Raw genomic sequence first — 15,135 nt, 5'->3', positions numbered from 1 at the left:
ACACTCATCTGGTCCCTGGAGGTGTGGCAGGGCAGCTGGAGGGAGTGGGTCTTACACCTGCTGCCGGGGCTTCAAAGCAGGACAGAGCTCCCATACTAAGAACGCATGCTTCCCTGAGCATTACCTCCAGGACCCTGCTGTTCCACAGGTGTGGACCGGAGTCTGAGCTGTTACAGTTCCTGCAATCTCCCGGGTGATTCTGGTGCGTCTTGTCTAGAACATCTTGTCTGTGGCTAGGGAAGTGGCTCAGAGGTTAAAGCACTTGCCACACAGCAAGAGGACAAGAGTTCAGTTCCCACCTATGCTGGGTGGGTGTGACCACCCACCTGTAATTCTAGCCTCAGAAGGCAGAGACAGAGATCCCAAGAACAAACTGTCTAGCAACTAGCTCTACTGGTGGGTTCTGCTTGATCGAGAGACTCTGCCTCAAAGAATAAGGTGAAAGAGTGGTTGAGGAAAATTCATGACACCAATCTCTGACCTACACACACACACACACACACACACACACACACACACACACACACACACACATGGGTGTATACATTACACAAATGCTCCTATACATGCAAGCATGAATAATCACATACACGTGAATAGAATAGATAGATACCTCTTGTCCTGTCTGTCTGTCAGAACTGTCTCTGCCTCCCTTTAAGAAATGCACCCCCCTCCTATTTTCCAACTGTGACATTCAGCAGTAGGAGTCTGCGTTCCCCTGTTTCCCAAGCCACAGCCAGTTGGTCCAGGATTCCATTAGAACTATGAAAACCTGTCCTGTCTTGTTTAACCTGGCACCGGGTTGATCTCAATCCTTTTTTGTGGAGGCAAGTAAGAGCAAGGGGCAGAGGGTATCTTAGTAAGCCTTGGTTCCAGTTATTCCCTCATCTGTGAGAGATTTGGAGTGACCAATGCTGTGGCCTCACAGGCTGTGCCCATCTCTGATGACCCAGTGCAGTCACCTGAAACTCATCCCACCAGGATCTCTGAGCACACACAGCCGAGTAGCACACACCCTGCTTAGGGAGACCAGACCATATGTTAGATATGTGCAGTGTCAAAGGAACATGGAAAACCCGAGAAGAAATGCCTGAGACAGGGGTTGGGGATTTAGCTCACTGGTAGAGCACTTGCCTAGGAAGTGCAAGGCCCTGGGTTCTGTCCCCAGCTCTGAAAAAAAGAACCAAAAAAAAAAAAAAAAAAAAGAAATGCCTGAGACAGATACACGCGTGGGGTTGGGTTCAGGAAAGGCTTTCTAGGGATGGACTGCTGAGAGGTGAGCAGAACCGTGTGGGCAGGTGTCTGATGTGGCTAGGGCAGAAACAGGCCATGTGTATATTACCTTTCTCTTAAAGAGTCATGACAACTGGCCATAGTGGCACACACCATTAACACCAGAGCTCGTGAGGCAGAAGCCGGCAGATCTCTGAGTTTAAGGCCAGCCTGATATACACAGTGAGTTCCAAGAAGGCCAGAACTATATAGTGAGATTCTGCCTCAAAAACAACAAAGGGTCCTGTACACTTAAGTAACAGCAGACAGGGATCTGACTCTCCCCCAAGTACGTCACCGCATGGCAAGTTCCTGCTACCCTCCCCATCCCTACTCCCCACCCCACCTCCTTGTCTCAGGTTTGAAAAGAATGTTTGAAAAACGGACATGATCATCTTTAAATAGCAAAGTTTGCTTAAATAACAGAGGTCATGATAGCCATCGAGGTAGGCAGAAAACTCACAGCCTGTCACTGCTTGTGGACATGAGTCCCTGCTGTTGGCACGGCTGTGCCTGTGGAGAGGCACGGGGCTCGTTATTCAGGACTTCCAGAGAGATGTACAGCCAGCCAGATTCTTTCTCCTCTGGGTAAGACCTGTATCTCTAAAACCGTGTGTTAGAGGCAAGGACAGTGCTTATGCTGACGGCCATTCCTCACCTCTTTCAAATGATGAGTTCTGAGAGAGGCTACAAGGCAGCTTCAGCTACTTCAGGAGCTCCTGAGAGGATGCAGATGCTTCTGTTGACACTTGTGGAGGATAAAGTGTCGTTTATTTGAGGTGTTTTCTTATAACCTGGGCAATATTATTGCATGAAGGTGGTTGAAAGCTTGGAAGACCCTATAGTGAGGTTCCTGCCGTAGGGCCTTAGGCTCTGGGACGTACTCGGCTCAGGAATGTAATAAGCATGGTTCTCATCATGAAAGGGTTGCTTCATGTAGCTGGGGACCAACCTTTGACTGTTCAGTGTGGCACAGGCAGCAGCTCACCTAGTGCCTTGAATGTGATGTCAACACCCAGGGCAAGGGAAGAGGGGAGAGAACTGGATTTGGCTTGCTTAGCTAACGAGCCTTTCTGCCCTGAAGATCCCCATCTTCTATCCACCAGATGCTAGGATTGCAAGTAGTGTTTTCCTGGCGTTTCCCTGGCTTCTGGGGATGGAAACTCTGCTCTTCAGACTTGTACAGCAAGTGCTTTATCCACTAAACCAGCTCCCTCTCCGTAGTTTAGATTTTTATGACAAGGTAATGGGGAACCAGTTGAGTTAACTCAGTGGGTACCTTTGTTTTGTTTCCTTGTTGCTGTGATGACATACTCTTACAAAAGCGACCTAAGGAAGAAGGGTTTATTTTAGCTCACGATTCCAGGTTACAGTCTGCGAGATGTCTTGAGATAGCTACACTGCGTCCACAGTCGAGAACCAAGGAGGATGAATCCACGCATGCTGTGCTCAGCTTGCTGTTTTCACTCCTAGACAATTCCATGCTCAGGGAATGATGCTCCCCGGGTGGGCAGATCTTCCCACCGTAATTAGCATAATAGCCTACAGACACGCCCCCAGGCTCCCCTGATCCAGGCATTGCATCAAATGACAGTTAAACTAATCATCATAGCTTGGCAAAGCTGCTTGCTGCTAAGCCTGACAACCTGAGTTCAATTTCCCAAACCCTCACATTGGAAGGAGAGCCAACTCCTGCCGTTTGTCTTCTTACTCCCATGTGTACAGTGTGGCATTCCCTTTCCCTGAAAACAAATGTTTTTTGTTTTTTTTTAAAAAAATGGGTCTCGCTATATATCCCAGGTTGACCTCCACCATTTTACTTACCTTCACCTCCCATGTACTGATGCATGTGCCACCATACCCATCACTTTGTAAATATTACAGGCTACAGCATTCTGTTGCAGCAAAGAAAAATAGGTTAAGACAGTCAAGAGACGCCCTGATACAATCAAGAGTCAGAGTCAGTGCCTTCCCACAACTGCTGCTTAGCTAACACTAGGAGTATTCCTGGCCACGGAGCGTGTGCTCACTCTGTCCCTGGTGTCGTGACTGCTCTGTGATCAGTTGACATTGAGGAGTCAGGAGTTAAATGGATTCCCTGTCTGACTCTGATAAACACAGATTTGTCTTAGCCCCTCTTTTTCCTTCCAGTGTTCATGTGTATTTGTATGTGCACTGTTCATGTGTATTCGTATGTGCCCATTTCCAAGTGTTGGTCTGCACACCTGTGCTCATGTGTGCTCGCCGGAGCATGTAGAGGCTCAAGGTTGGTGTTGGGCGCCATCCTCTGTTCCTTTTCTACTTCATTCATGGAGGCGAGATCTCTCTGTCAACCTTGAGGCTGGTCTTACCAGCTAGCTCGTTCTGGGGACCCTGTCTCAGGCGGGGTGATATGCCTTCCTGTCAGTGACATGGCTTTCTGAGCTAAGCTCCTTCCTTACACGTGCACAGTAAACACTTCCTGCTGAGCCTTGTCTCCAGAGCTAAAGCCTTTCTTGGGTGTCCTGAGGAGACGCCAAGACCAAAAGAGAGTATTTAATTGTCATGGGGCTTCCCAGGTTGGCTGGGCAGACTGTCTCTCTCTGCCTCACATCTTAAAGCACTGGTTTGCAAGCATCTGCCACTGTGTTATCTTTTCACATGGATTGTAGAGACTTCATCAGATCCCTATGCTTATGAGGAAATTGATTACTAATTTAGTGATCTTCCCAGGCCTTCCAGTGGCTTTTTAAAGCCACGTGTGGCTTATGAGCCCCTTTCTTGAGTTCCTGGCCATAAAAGAAGATTGAACTAGGAGAGAAGGCTTTGGTTCTCCTCTCACTGCCACAGGCCAGTAGTCCTCTGAATCACAGCCCTCCACCTGTTAGCCAAGGGAGGGCTCTACTGCTTAGGTCTCGCCCCTGCATGACTGTACACGAGCCATTTTATATTCTGGCCTGGAACACTCAGCCTCTGGCTTTGACTTCCTCATAGGTGGAGTGGGCCTTTGGTACAGGCTCAGCATTGGCACTGTAAAGTATTCCCTGTAAAGGACTCCACAGGGCTGTGTTGTACAGAAAACTATCACTTTAAGCAAACATGAATTTGACCCTCAGACAGGGAGAGGTCAGCATTGGGGAGCCATTCACTGACAGCCTGGCCGCCCAGCGTCACCTTACCAAGAGTTTGACACTGCTATAGTAATGGAAGGAAAAGGAAGTAAAAAAGCTAAAAACCACGACAATCCTTACAGAGTAGGTGGGAAAGCAGCCTGTTTCACTCCACAGTAGCCCTGCCAGGCAAGCACATCAGTGTGCATCTTTGACAGAAACAAGCCACGCTGATTTATAACATGTCAGTGAGTGTCAGAGCCATCGGCAGTCTTGCTCGTTAAAAGAGAAAACTCTGGAAGAGCTTGGAAACACGCTCAGGAGGAAGGTGGGAGGTTGCACAAACATTTCCAGGAAAGAGCAGAGGCAGAGGCACCAGCACGGCTGTTAGACCAAACTGATTTTCAAGTAAGGACTGGTTTGAAAACTTTAAGACATGTTTTTCTTGGCAAAAGACACTGTTCACAGGCACAATGGGGCCAGCTGCCTGACTCCTGACAGGATTCCTCCAAGTTCCAGAACCTTCTGGAGGTGCAGACATGCAGGCCTGGGTGAGAATATTCCTGCCAAGGGACACCTCCCTTTTCTTAGGCAGGACTAAGTCTCATGGAATAGGCACTCAGAGACTAGGCAGAGGGGTGGACAAGGAAGCCTCTGAGACCTGGTGGAGAAGGACAAAGGAAGACGAGAGAGGTAGCTCAGAACATAAAGCCACTCTCTGCTACACCTGACTGCCTGAGTTCAATTCCAGAGCCCCATGGTAGAAGGAGTGAGCCAACTTTTGTACAGGCGTAATGTCTGTCTGTCCATCCGTCCGTCCGTCCGTCCGTCTGTCCGTCCATCCATCTGTCTCTCTCTCTCTCTCTCTCTCTCTCTCACACACACACACACACACACACACACACACACACACACACACACACACTAAATAAATGTCAAAAAATTTAAAGAAAAAAAGAGATGTAGCCAGTGACAGAGAAAGAGGTAGTGTGTAAGTAAGGTTGGAAGTGCTTATCACATCAGGCTGACAGTACAGTTAACAGCCATGTGGGCTGAAAAATTCCCCTCCTGCCAGTTCCAAGAAATGCGTCCCTACTGGTACTGTGCCAGGAAACAACAAATGTTTTGAAAGAAAAGGGGGACTGTCGGGATAGCTAGCTTTGTTCAAGATTTGTAATGAAAACAAATGAACGGGGGTGGGTGGGATAGTCCATTAAACTGAGAGCAGAAGGAATGGGGCAAAGCAGGCACACAGGATGCAATAACCTTTCTCCAAGCAGATAAACGGGGAACCTGGATGCAGTGCGTTTGGGAAAGTGCAAATGAAATACTCGTGGAGGTAGAAACGGAGGTCATGAGAGGACAGCGGTCCTCAAAGGCAGCTGAGTGCAGGAGCTCCAGGTCTGGGCCTTTAGTTGGGGCTAGCCTTTACCATCACCAGCTTTGTCCGCTCTCTGGAACTGAGGTGGTGAGAAGTGTGTGTGGGAGTAGCATTCCTCATTTCCAGCGTCGGAATCTGCCCTGCAGTTCGATGCTGGTTCCTGACCACACTTGTAGAAAGCTCCTGAAAAGAAGTCTAGGGACGGTGGCACACACCTGAAATCTTAGCCCTCGGGAGGCATTGGTAGGAGGATCCCAAGTTCAAAGCCAGCCTGAGCTTCAGGAGCCTGTTTCAGACAGAGAGGAAGACGGAGAGGAAGAAGAGGAGGAAGACAGCCCTCATCCTTGTTCCTCTGGCCTGGTCTTTAATGTCTCTACAGACAATATATAGAGGCCTTTTGTATAGATAAATCAATAAAGCGGGGTAAATGAGAAGTGGTCACCACACAAGAATGAGGACCAGAGGATCAGACCTCAAATAAAGCCAGGTGTGGCAATGGGCATCTGTCGTCCTAGCTCTTCTGCAGCAAGATGGGAGGAGACAGGAGAATCCCGAAAGCTGGTGGGGCAGGCTAGCTTGGAGAATGCATCAGTGACCAAGAGACCATGTCTCAAGCAAGGCAGAAGATGAGGGCAGACACATGAAATTGTCCTCTGACCCCCACATTTGTGCTCAGGCACATGAGGGCCCATATGCATGCACACGTGCACACAGAGAAAACAGGAAAGAAGAGAGGGAGACAAAGGAAGAAAGGAGGAGGATGGGAGAGGAGAGACAAGAAGGAAAGATAGTGCATGAAGAGGGACTCACCAAACCCATTTTTGACCATCTTCTTGATGCATATTCCAAGCTGGGACACCTGAAAGGCCTCTGGGACAACGCAGGGTGTCCCTTTGAAGGGATAGCAAGAGGCTTCTGCATGCTCCCAGCTTGAACAGCTCTCATTGGCAGCCTGCACCCTACTCTCACAGCAAGAAAGCAGGTCCTTAGGGTTACCTTTCTTAGAGAACCTGATCTGACCTGCAGAATTGAGAAGTCTAGACGTACAAGCCATTGTGGCTTAGCACAGACGTTCTAGGTGTGCACGGAGTTGGGTCATTGGTTCACACTCATATCACAACAGCTGTTCTGGAGTCCGGACCATTCCTAAGAGTCTTTTCTGGGATTTCTAGCTCTAGAAGGTATAGGGCTAACCTCTTTCCTCTGCCTTGGCTTAGGGCTAGCCTCTGCTTCTGTGATTCAGATAAATTACTGATTCAACTGCTCTTTCTCCCAGGAAACACTTGGCTTCTTAGAATGTGTGTCACAGTCTAGAAAGACTAGGGTATTAGAAGGGGCAAGCGAGACGAAGCTATATGGACAGTGTTTATCCTGAAGACCTGGGCACGTCCTGCACTGGAGATGGCTTCTCTGCGCTGACACAGGACGAGCACACTGTTGTTGATATAATGTCTTATTTGGGCAGATGGAGCGACTTTGGCACGACACCTCTCTTTCGAGCAGCTTAGATATTAAACGTGTCTTTATGGGTTCCAGCAGGCCATGGGACACAGCGTTTTCCACACCAGGCTTTTTGTTCAGGGCCACACTAAATGCAGAGGACCAATGGGCACCAACGGCTAAACTGGGAGGCTTAGACTCCTATGCTCTGAGGCATTTGTTGTTTCTGCAGGTCGTCACAGCTGGCTTGTCGCTGTTGCTGTTTGATATGACCCTGACCAGAGCAACCGTGGGCTGGTAAGTTCTCTCTAGAGGGAAGACACAATCCATCAGGAGACCGGGTTTGCTCAAATGAAGCAGGGGTGTTCGCTGGGTAGGTATGTCCGTCCTCAGTGAATTTCCACACTGGCGATGCCTTCCCTATTTTATTTAGTCATTGACTGGTTGGTTGGTTGCTGTACTAGGGCTTAAACACAGTGCTTCATGTGTCCTAGGCAAATACTCTCCTGTATACTACACCTCCTGCCTCGGTGTCTCAAATGCGGGGCTGGCAGGTGAGCAAGTGTGCCCACTTCTTTATCTGCCAGCGGTTGTCAGTGTTGAATTCACACTTAGAACATTCCTACCACTCTCACACAAGGTACAGTGTCATGCACACTGTCATATGCATATGCAGATGTTCTTACACACTCTGCATAAACTCTAACCAACACCCAGGTCACAGGTGACCCGAATAGCCGCTCAAATTCCCAGTGGTGTGGCCAGCACTGGTGCCCAGGTTCATTGCTGTGGCTGGTCCCCTGGGGTAGGGCTCGTGTTATGGAAACAAGTGTTACATTTGAGCCGTAGCAAGTAATTCCTGTGGGCTAGATGTGAGGTCAGCTCTGTCAGGCCTGTGGGGCCATGAGGTAGGGGTGGAGGGAAGTCCAGGGGTGAGTAGCCTCCTGTGTGCTTTGGGATGGAAAGGCTTCCTTCAGGAGGTGTGTGTTTCCTACAGACCTGACATGTGACATTGAGTGTCCTTGCTACTTCTGTGGTGTCCACAGACAATCATTCCGTGACCGAAGGTGAGCCCTGGCCCAAGTCTTCCCAGACAGACAGAAGTGAACAGCTTTTGCTCACAGCACTCAGAATAAGGAATCCATGTCCTCTCTCTGAGCAACGTTTCCTGTCCGGAGAAGAATAGCAGAAGGAAGATTTAAAAAAAAAAAAATGAGGAAACGTTCCTCTAGCTTCCATCTCCTCTTCTTCTTTTTATTTATTTTATCCTACTTTTATTTATTTATAAGGTGTTGTTGCTGTTGTTTGAGACAGGGCCTCACTATGTAGCCCTGGCTGTCCTAGAACTAAGGAGTAGACCAGGTTGGCCTTGAACTCACAGAGAACCACCTGCTTCTGTCTCCCAGTGCCGGGATCAAGGTGGGGACCACCCTCCCTCTTCTTTTTCATAATAGCTGTTTAGAGGACTGGGGAGAAGGCTCTGTCTATAAAGTGCTTACAAAAGGACCTGAGTCCAATTCTTAAAGCCCAAGCCAAAAAGGCACAGTGCAACGGTGTGGTCGTTTTAGTCCTGGGAAGGTGGAAACACATGAATCCATGGAGCTTGCTGGCCAGGTCGGCTCAGCGGACTTCAGCCCAGGAGAGATACTTTCAGAAAGTGTCTTGGTCGGTGTTCTGTTCACAGCAACTCTTATAAAGGAAAACATTTCACTGGGGCTGGCTTACAATTTCAGATATCTGTCTGTTAAGAGCATGGTGGGGAACATGGCAGGAGGCAGGCAGACATGGTGCTATAGAGGTAGCTGAGAGTTCCACATCCAAAGACAGCAGGAAGAGAGTCCCTAGGCTTGGAATGTGCCTTTTGAAACCTTAAAACCCACCCCTAGTGATACAATAAGGCCACACCTTCCACTCCTTTCAAATAGTGCCACTCTCTGGTGACCAGGTATTCAAATTTATGAACCTATGAGGTCCGATCTCATTCAAACTACCACAGAAAACAAGGCAGATGGCATTCTGAGGAACTTTGACACCCAGGGTTGTCCTCCATCCAGCCTCTAGATTCATGTGCACAGAAGTGCATGCATACACATGCATGCACACATATGTGCACACACTTGCACATATACACATATAAAATCTAACTATCTGCAGAGGGAAACTGTGTCTGACATTTTTTGCATTACTATATATCACTTGCACAGCCTGCCTAGTTAGTTGTATTTTAAAACTTAAGATGCAGAGGTTCAGAGGCATTTGAGTGATTTCCCCTCCCCAGGACTGTAAAGCTATGGGGATTGTACCAAGTTCCCGCGCAGGCTGCTGTGCCTGCACATTGCTGTAGCCTCGTCCCTACTGACTCTGTCAGGACTTCCCGACAGCACAGTGCACAGCATCAAAGCCCATAAGGGAGGCATGCAGGAAACTGGCTTAAATGTCTCTCTTCCCACCACAGAGATGTGTTACTCAGCCTTGCACTACTGTGAAGGAGCCTGGAGAGGGTCCACTTGCAGGAAGAGAGCTTTGCTTTGGCTCCGTTTCAGACATGCCCTTGCCTTTGGGCCTAGACGAGGCAGAATATCATGGTGGAGAACATATGATAGAGTAAGAAGCTGACTTCATGGTGCAGCCTGTAAGCAAAGAACGAGGGAGGGCCAGGGCCCCTCTCCAGCAACTCAGTTTTATCTAACTAGACCCCACCTCTTAAAGGTCGTAGCCCTTCCCACCAGTACCACAGACGGAGTTTTTAACACATGGGCCACTCACTCAAACCGTACCAGCTGTCAGCTGTGGAGAGCACGGTGAAGGTCAGACAGCAGGGAGCATTCCCTGGATGAGACAGCACTGATTCCTGACATGGGTCTGGAATGGCAAACTCAAAATGTCCATGGATTGTGGATAGAGAAAAGAACTTCATTATTGTAGATTTTTCAACTGTGTTACTTTGTCCTTTCAAAATTTCGTCCATGGGTATGGTGAACCTTGATCATATCTACCCTCAACTCATACCATCCCACTAGCTTTGCAGTTACCCCACGTGCTTCCTGTTCTCTGGCCCCTAACCCCTGCTTGTAACCTACTGAGTTAAGTGAGTACCACCTCCTGGGCTCGACGGCTCTTGTTGGTTTGGTTGGCCTGATCCTGTCAGCTCGACATAGCTGAGCTAGTTCATGTGTCCGGAAAAGAGCATGCCTCCTGTCCTCTACCCTCCTGTTCCCTCCTGTCCCATCCACCCTTTGTCCATGATGTGCCCTGAGCTGTGTAGGGAAAGTTAGATTTTTAAAACTGTAGCTATGATTCAGATGAAGCCATGTTGATGTCCCTGTGCTGTGTTGCTGCTGGGGCCCATGTTAATGTGTGTGGCCTATGCTACCATCTGGGGTCATGGTGATTTCTGTGGTCCGGGCTGCCTCCAAGGACCTTGCATGGGTCCTTGGACCTACTGAAGCTGGCAGCCATGTTTGTAACCTGTGCTCTATGATGTCACTGGAAACCATGTGGAAGGCCATGGTCTGTGCTCCCACTGACTATAAAGAACATTAATCTACTTTTGCAGCAATATTGATGATTGTAGAGGCATAGTTGAGAAAGAGAGACATGGAAGGCTTCTGTGACAGCCCACCACCCCTACCACTCCACTCCCAAAAAGTAGCAGCCTAAATAGGAAGCTGTCAAAGAGAAGTCTTAAAAAGTGTCATAAGGGTGTAGAAGTTAACTCTTCACAATTGATTACTTCTGGTGAGGGTGTGGGAGGGGGAGGACACAGATCTGTTTAAGAGCAGGCCACTGAGAGGCTGACCATGCTCCAGGGAGGATATAGATAACACAAATTGGACTTGGGGTTTCTTTTCATTTTAGTTTTAATTTTTTTTAAAGTTTATTTATTTATTATGTATACAGCATTCTGCCTGAGTGTATGCCTGCAGGCCAGAAGAGGGCACCAGATGGTTGTGAGCCACCATGTGGTTGCTGGGAATTGAACTCAGGACCTCTTAGATTAGGTTAGGAGCTCAGACAGTGCTCTTAACCTCTGAGCTATCTCTCCAGCCCAAATTTTTTGTTTTCTTTTGGGAGCGAGGTTATAACGGTGCAGTGAGTGTGGAATGACTGGGAAATGAGTGTGAGGGGGTGCATGACGTGAAATTCCCAAAGGACCAATAAAATCTTATGTTGAAAAATGAAATTATCTTTAAAAAAAATGTTTACTGAGTGTTCCAGGAGTTGTGGTGCACATCTTTAATCCCAGTACTCGGGAGACAGAGGCAGACCAGTCTCTGCAAGTTTGGGGCCGGCCTGGTTCACATAGTGGGCTCCAGAACAACCAGAGCTACATAGTGAGACTGTCTCAGACTAAAACAATACAAAAGATTGTATAGATTGTATAGATGTATGCAGCACATGGGGAAGCTGCTAAAGGAGAGTGAGATATTATCCAGTCCCCAAGGGTACTCAAGGGAAAACCCAGCCAGACACCCCTGTGAGAGCAGAGAGTACATCGTTGGAAAGGCTAGCAGATGTGAAGAGTGGAGGGGAGCACGGGTGGCGAGCCTCGAGCCTCGCAACTGTCGCTGGCCGGCAGGATACCAGACCTGTCGCTGGTGGGAAGGGCTTGCTCAGACTGTGGGGTAGGAGAGCACTCAGCCTTTCTCACCAAGGGAAGACAGGACTAGAGGTGCTGGTGGTGAGATCAAGGATTCAAAATGGGCCCTGAGCCACACAGCCAACTCCATTCTTGCTCTCTCGATCCTGAGAGAGGATGACAGAAGTCGATGTCTCATAACTGTCCAAAGAAGACAGGCAGGTCTTCTGTGTGTAGTATGCACAATGCGAGTATGTATGTATGTATGTATGTATGTATGTATGTATGTATGTATGTATGTGTTTGTGCATGTGCCCATATGAACGTGTATGCCCCAGCATTTATGTGATGGTCAGAGACAACTTTAGGAGTTCTTTCTCTCCTTCTGCAGTGAGTCTCAGGGATTGAACTCAGTACTCTAGGCTTGGAAGCACTTCTACCATGGAATCATCTCACCAGCCCAATTGTCTGTGTCTTGTCCTGAGGGATTTCACTGATTTTCCCCTAGTCCTTATAGGTCTGAGGGGATCTTAGAGTTCAAGGCCAGGCCTCAGTGTGTCTAAGCCTTCCTCAACTAACAAGCACCTGCAAAGACTGTCAGCAGTACAGCCAGTGTGCAAAGTCAAAGCCCACAAAGGAAACAGGGAAACTAGCTGAGGTGTTTCTCTTCTCACCGCCATGGTGTTAGGTTAAAGTCTTGATCCTTCCTTCCTCCCTCCCTCCCTCCCTCCCTCCTTCCCTCCCTCCCTTCCTTCCTTCCTCCCTTCCTCCCTTCCTCTTTTGCAGGATCTACAAATATTTTTTATTGAAAATGAACAGATAACACAGCAATCTTCCTATGCTGGGGTCCACCCTCCCCAAGCCATTTCCCACACTCAAGAACTCAGAGCTTCCACAAAGTATTTTTTTAAAGCCATCTCTGTATAGAAGTCAGACTCTGCCCCAACATTATCATAGTCGTTTACAAGCCTTCACATTTTAATTACGCCTGTTCTGTCTTTCCCCCTCCTTTCTATCCTTACCAGGGAGCTCCAGCACTTTCCCTCAGCAGACCCTGAAGGGGTAAAGATGCTGTAGAAGGGGGTGACAGACTCCTCATAGCTACTGGCACCAGCCCCAGTTGTTTCTTACCACTGGGTGGTGGGCCACCTCGCCCCCACAACTGGGGATTCGTGGGACTGGTGCAAAGGCAAGGGGACCAATGTGGGTGAAAGCCTCTCCTTTCACCCAGGGCTGGACTGGTCACTTAATTTCAACCAGTTGCCCTCAAGTGGGGAGGGTACAGGCTGGGTCAGGACAAGCTACAGACACCTGTACCTGTGGGGACTTGCCCCACACCACATATCTGTCCTTATACACACACTTACATATTTCATATAGAATTTCAAAATGAACCAAAGAGACCCTGTGTTGGATCGAGCACGGAGAATCCAAACGAGATGCTCTTTGAGGTGAGGAAATGTTAAAGCACACTAGTAAGGAGGTGGCTGTCTGGGAGGGACTTGGTCTCCAGGCGCTCACATCCTGTGGGATCAAGGCTATGGCCTGAATGAAATGGAGAGAGAGGGTGTTTGGACCCAAATAGAGGAAGCAGCATGTGTGTCTATTGCAAAAGGAACCCTTGGCTTTGGGTATTTAGAATTTTAGGGATGGTTTTTCAGCCTCAAAGAATTTTCCAACCACAGAGTGAGCAAGCAACCAGAAGGGTGTGTCAAGCTGTAATTCCAACATCTGTCTCTCACCAGGGCAATTTGGTCCATACACTCAAGTACCACCAGATGGCCAGGGCAGCTAGATCCATCACTCACAGATAGGAGTGGTTGGTCTTTGTCTCCTGGGAATTTAAACTAATGGGAAGTCCCAAAGGGTAGGGGGTTGCAAGCCATAAGGTTTTGTTTTTGTTTTATGTTTTAGACCTACTGCATTTCTTGGGTACAGTTATTGTTTCTTACATTTTGATTGATTTTTAAATTTTAAATTAGTCACTAGCACTTAGAAATTAGGTGATATCCTTCTACAAATCTGGATTTCTGTACTCCATTGAAAAACAATGGCCAACTATGAGTTTTTATTGGGTCTGTGACCACACAGGGCCACAGCTGCTGGGGTGGATAGACACTGTCCTCAGATACCCCATGAGCATGGTCAGGGCCATACCTGACTTGGCTTGCCTACCTTCCTAGGAGGGTAGCATCAAATTAGGTCCTCTAAAGTAGGGTATCTGGGCTGTCAAGACAGCTCTGTGAGGTGCCTGCCTCTAAAGCCAGCCATCTGAGCTCGATCCAGTCTCACAAATTGCTCCCTGGCATTCACACATGAGCCACAGCACACAGGCACTCACGCATGTGTCACGGCACACATCCACTGACACCTCCTCCCTGGGAAGAGAGTGGTGAGAACGTTATCTGAAGAAGATCCTAAGGAATTTGCTCAGCTCAGCTCAAGTTCCAGGCATCCTGGGCATGGCTCTGTGACAGGCAGGTATATAGGTGTGTCCCACCCACCTGCTCCCAGTTCCCTCTCCATTGCAAGTCCAGCATCATGTGCTTGCTTCCAAGGACCGTACCTACACACCCAGTATCTCGGCGTTCAACGTCTTAATTAAAAGCACCTGTGTCATGTAGAAGTTTGTCTTGTCTTTCATGATCAAAAGTCTATTTCAAGCTCAGTAATTATTTAGATTTATATATAATTCACTTTTTTAATTAGCACAGTTTTATAGTTTACACTGTTTCACTCTATTAAAAAAAACTTTAGCAAGGGAGGTTCAACGCATGCAAGAGAACTCACCTACGAGCAGTCTCCCTGCTGAGCAGTCTCCCTGCTGAGGAGAATCGTTTGTGGCACCACCTCTCTGGAGAGTTTATAGATTCCTAGAGTTCCCCTTTGGGATGATGCAAGTGTAAGGCTGTGGGGAGTGACCACAGTGCGTGTGTTTCCTTTTGAGGATACCATGGCAACTGTCTACCTTTGGTCATTGCCCACTGTGATGTGTTTATAAAAAAAAATAGAGGAGGGATATTGTTTGGTGGATGTGTGGTAAGGTGTGGGGGAAGGGGGAGCCTCTGTGGGCCTACGCTGAGGGGACCAGCCACACAATGGTCTAGTATAGAATAGAACTTTATTCAGGGCAAGGGAAGGGGAATTGAGAAGGTAGTAGAGGTAGAGACAGACAGAGACCGGGAGGGAGAGGGAGAGGGGGAGGGGGAGGGAAAGGGAGAGGGAAAGGGAGAGGGAGAGGGAGAGGGAGAAAGTAGAGGCCACCCATGAGCCTTGGAAAGGAGAGAGAGGAATGGGGGGAGGGGAGGGAGAGGGGACAGAGCAGGAGCAGGAAGACAAGAGCAAGGAGAAGGGAGGGGCAAGCAGCCCCTTTT

At 48.4% G+C, this 15,135-nt stretch overlaps 1 protein-coding gene and 1 long non-coding RNA gene across 6 annotated transcripts in view; one reads left to right on the top strand and one right to left on the bottom strand.

Annotated features, from left to right (window-relative positions):
- Tmem241 (transmembrane protein 241) overlaps positions 1 to 15,135 on the top strand; it is a 152,234-nt gene that overhangs the window by 95,859 nt on the left and 41,240 nt on the right. For 4 of the 5 annotated variants that reach the window (XR_001842036.3, XM_017601069.3, XM_039097282.2 and 1 more), the window contains exon 14: positions 7,415 to 7,479. Coding sequence is in view for 4 of the 5 variants with exons in the window: in XM_017601069.3 (XP_017456558.1) it covers positions 7,415 to 7,479 (65 nt within the window). In the remaining variant the exon portion in view is untranslated. Of the gene's footprint in view, positions 1 to 7,414; positions 7,480 to 8,228; positions 14,384 to 15,135 lie in introns of those variants that run through there. The other variant, XM_017601071.3, reaches the window with a different exon arrangement.
- LOC120098160 (uncharacterized) lies at positions 1,512 to 15,083 on the bottom strand. Its single transcript, XR_005496210.2, has 3 exons — positions 14,552 to 15,083; positions 3,097 to 3,167; positions 1,512 to 2,601 (listed from the first exon to the last, which is right to left on the bottom strand). It is a non-coding gene; the product is annotated as an uncharacterized LOC120098160 (long non-coding RNA).

This window comes from Rattus norvegicus, chromosome 18 (genome assembly GCF_036323735.1).
Source record: "Rattus norvegicus strain BN/NHsdMcwi chromosome 18, GRCr8, whole genome shotgun sequence".
NCBI classification, from domain to species: Eukaryota; Metazoa; Chordata; class Mammalia; order Rodentia; family Muridae; genus Rattus; species Rattus norvegicus.
The sequence above is the reverse complement of the archived record's forward strand: the minus strand, read 5'-3'. Positions and strand labels throughout refer to the sequence as shown.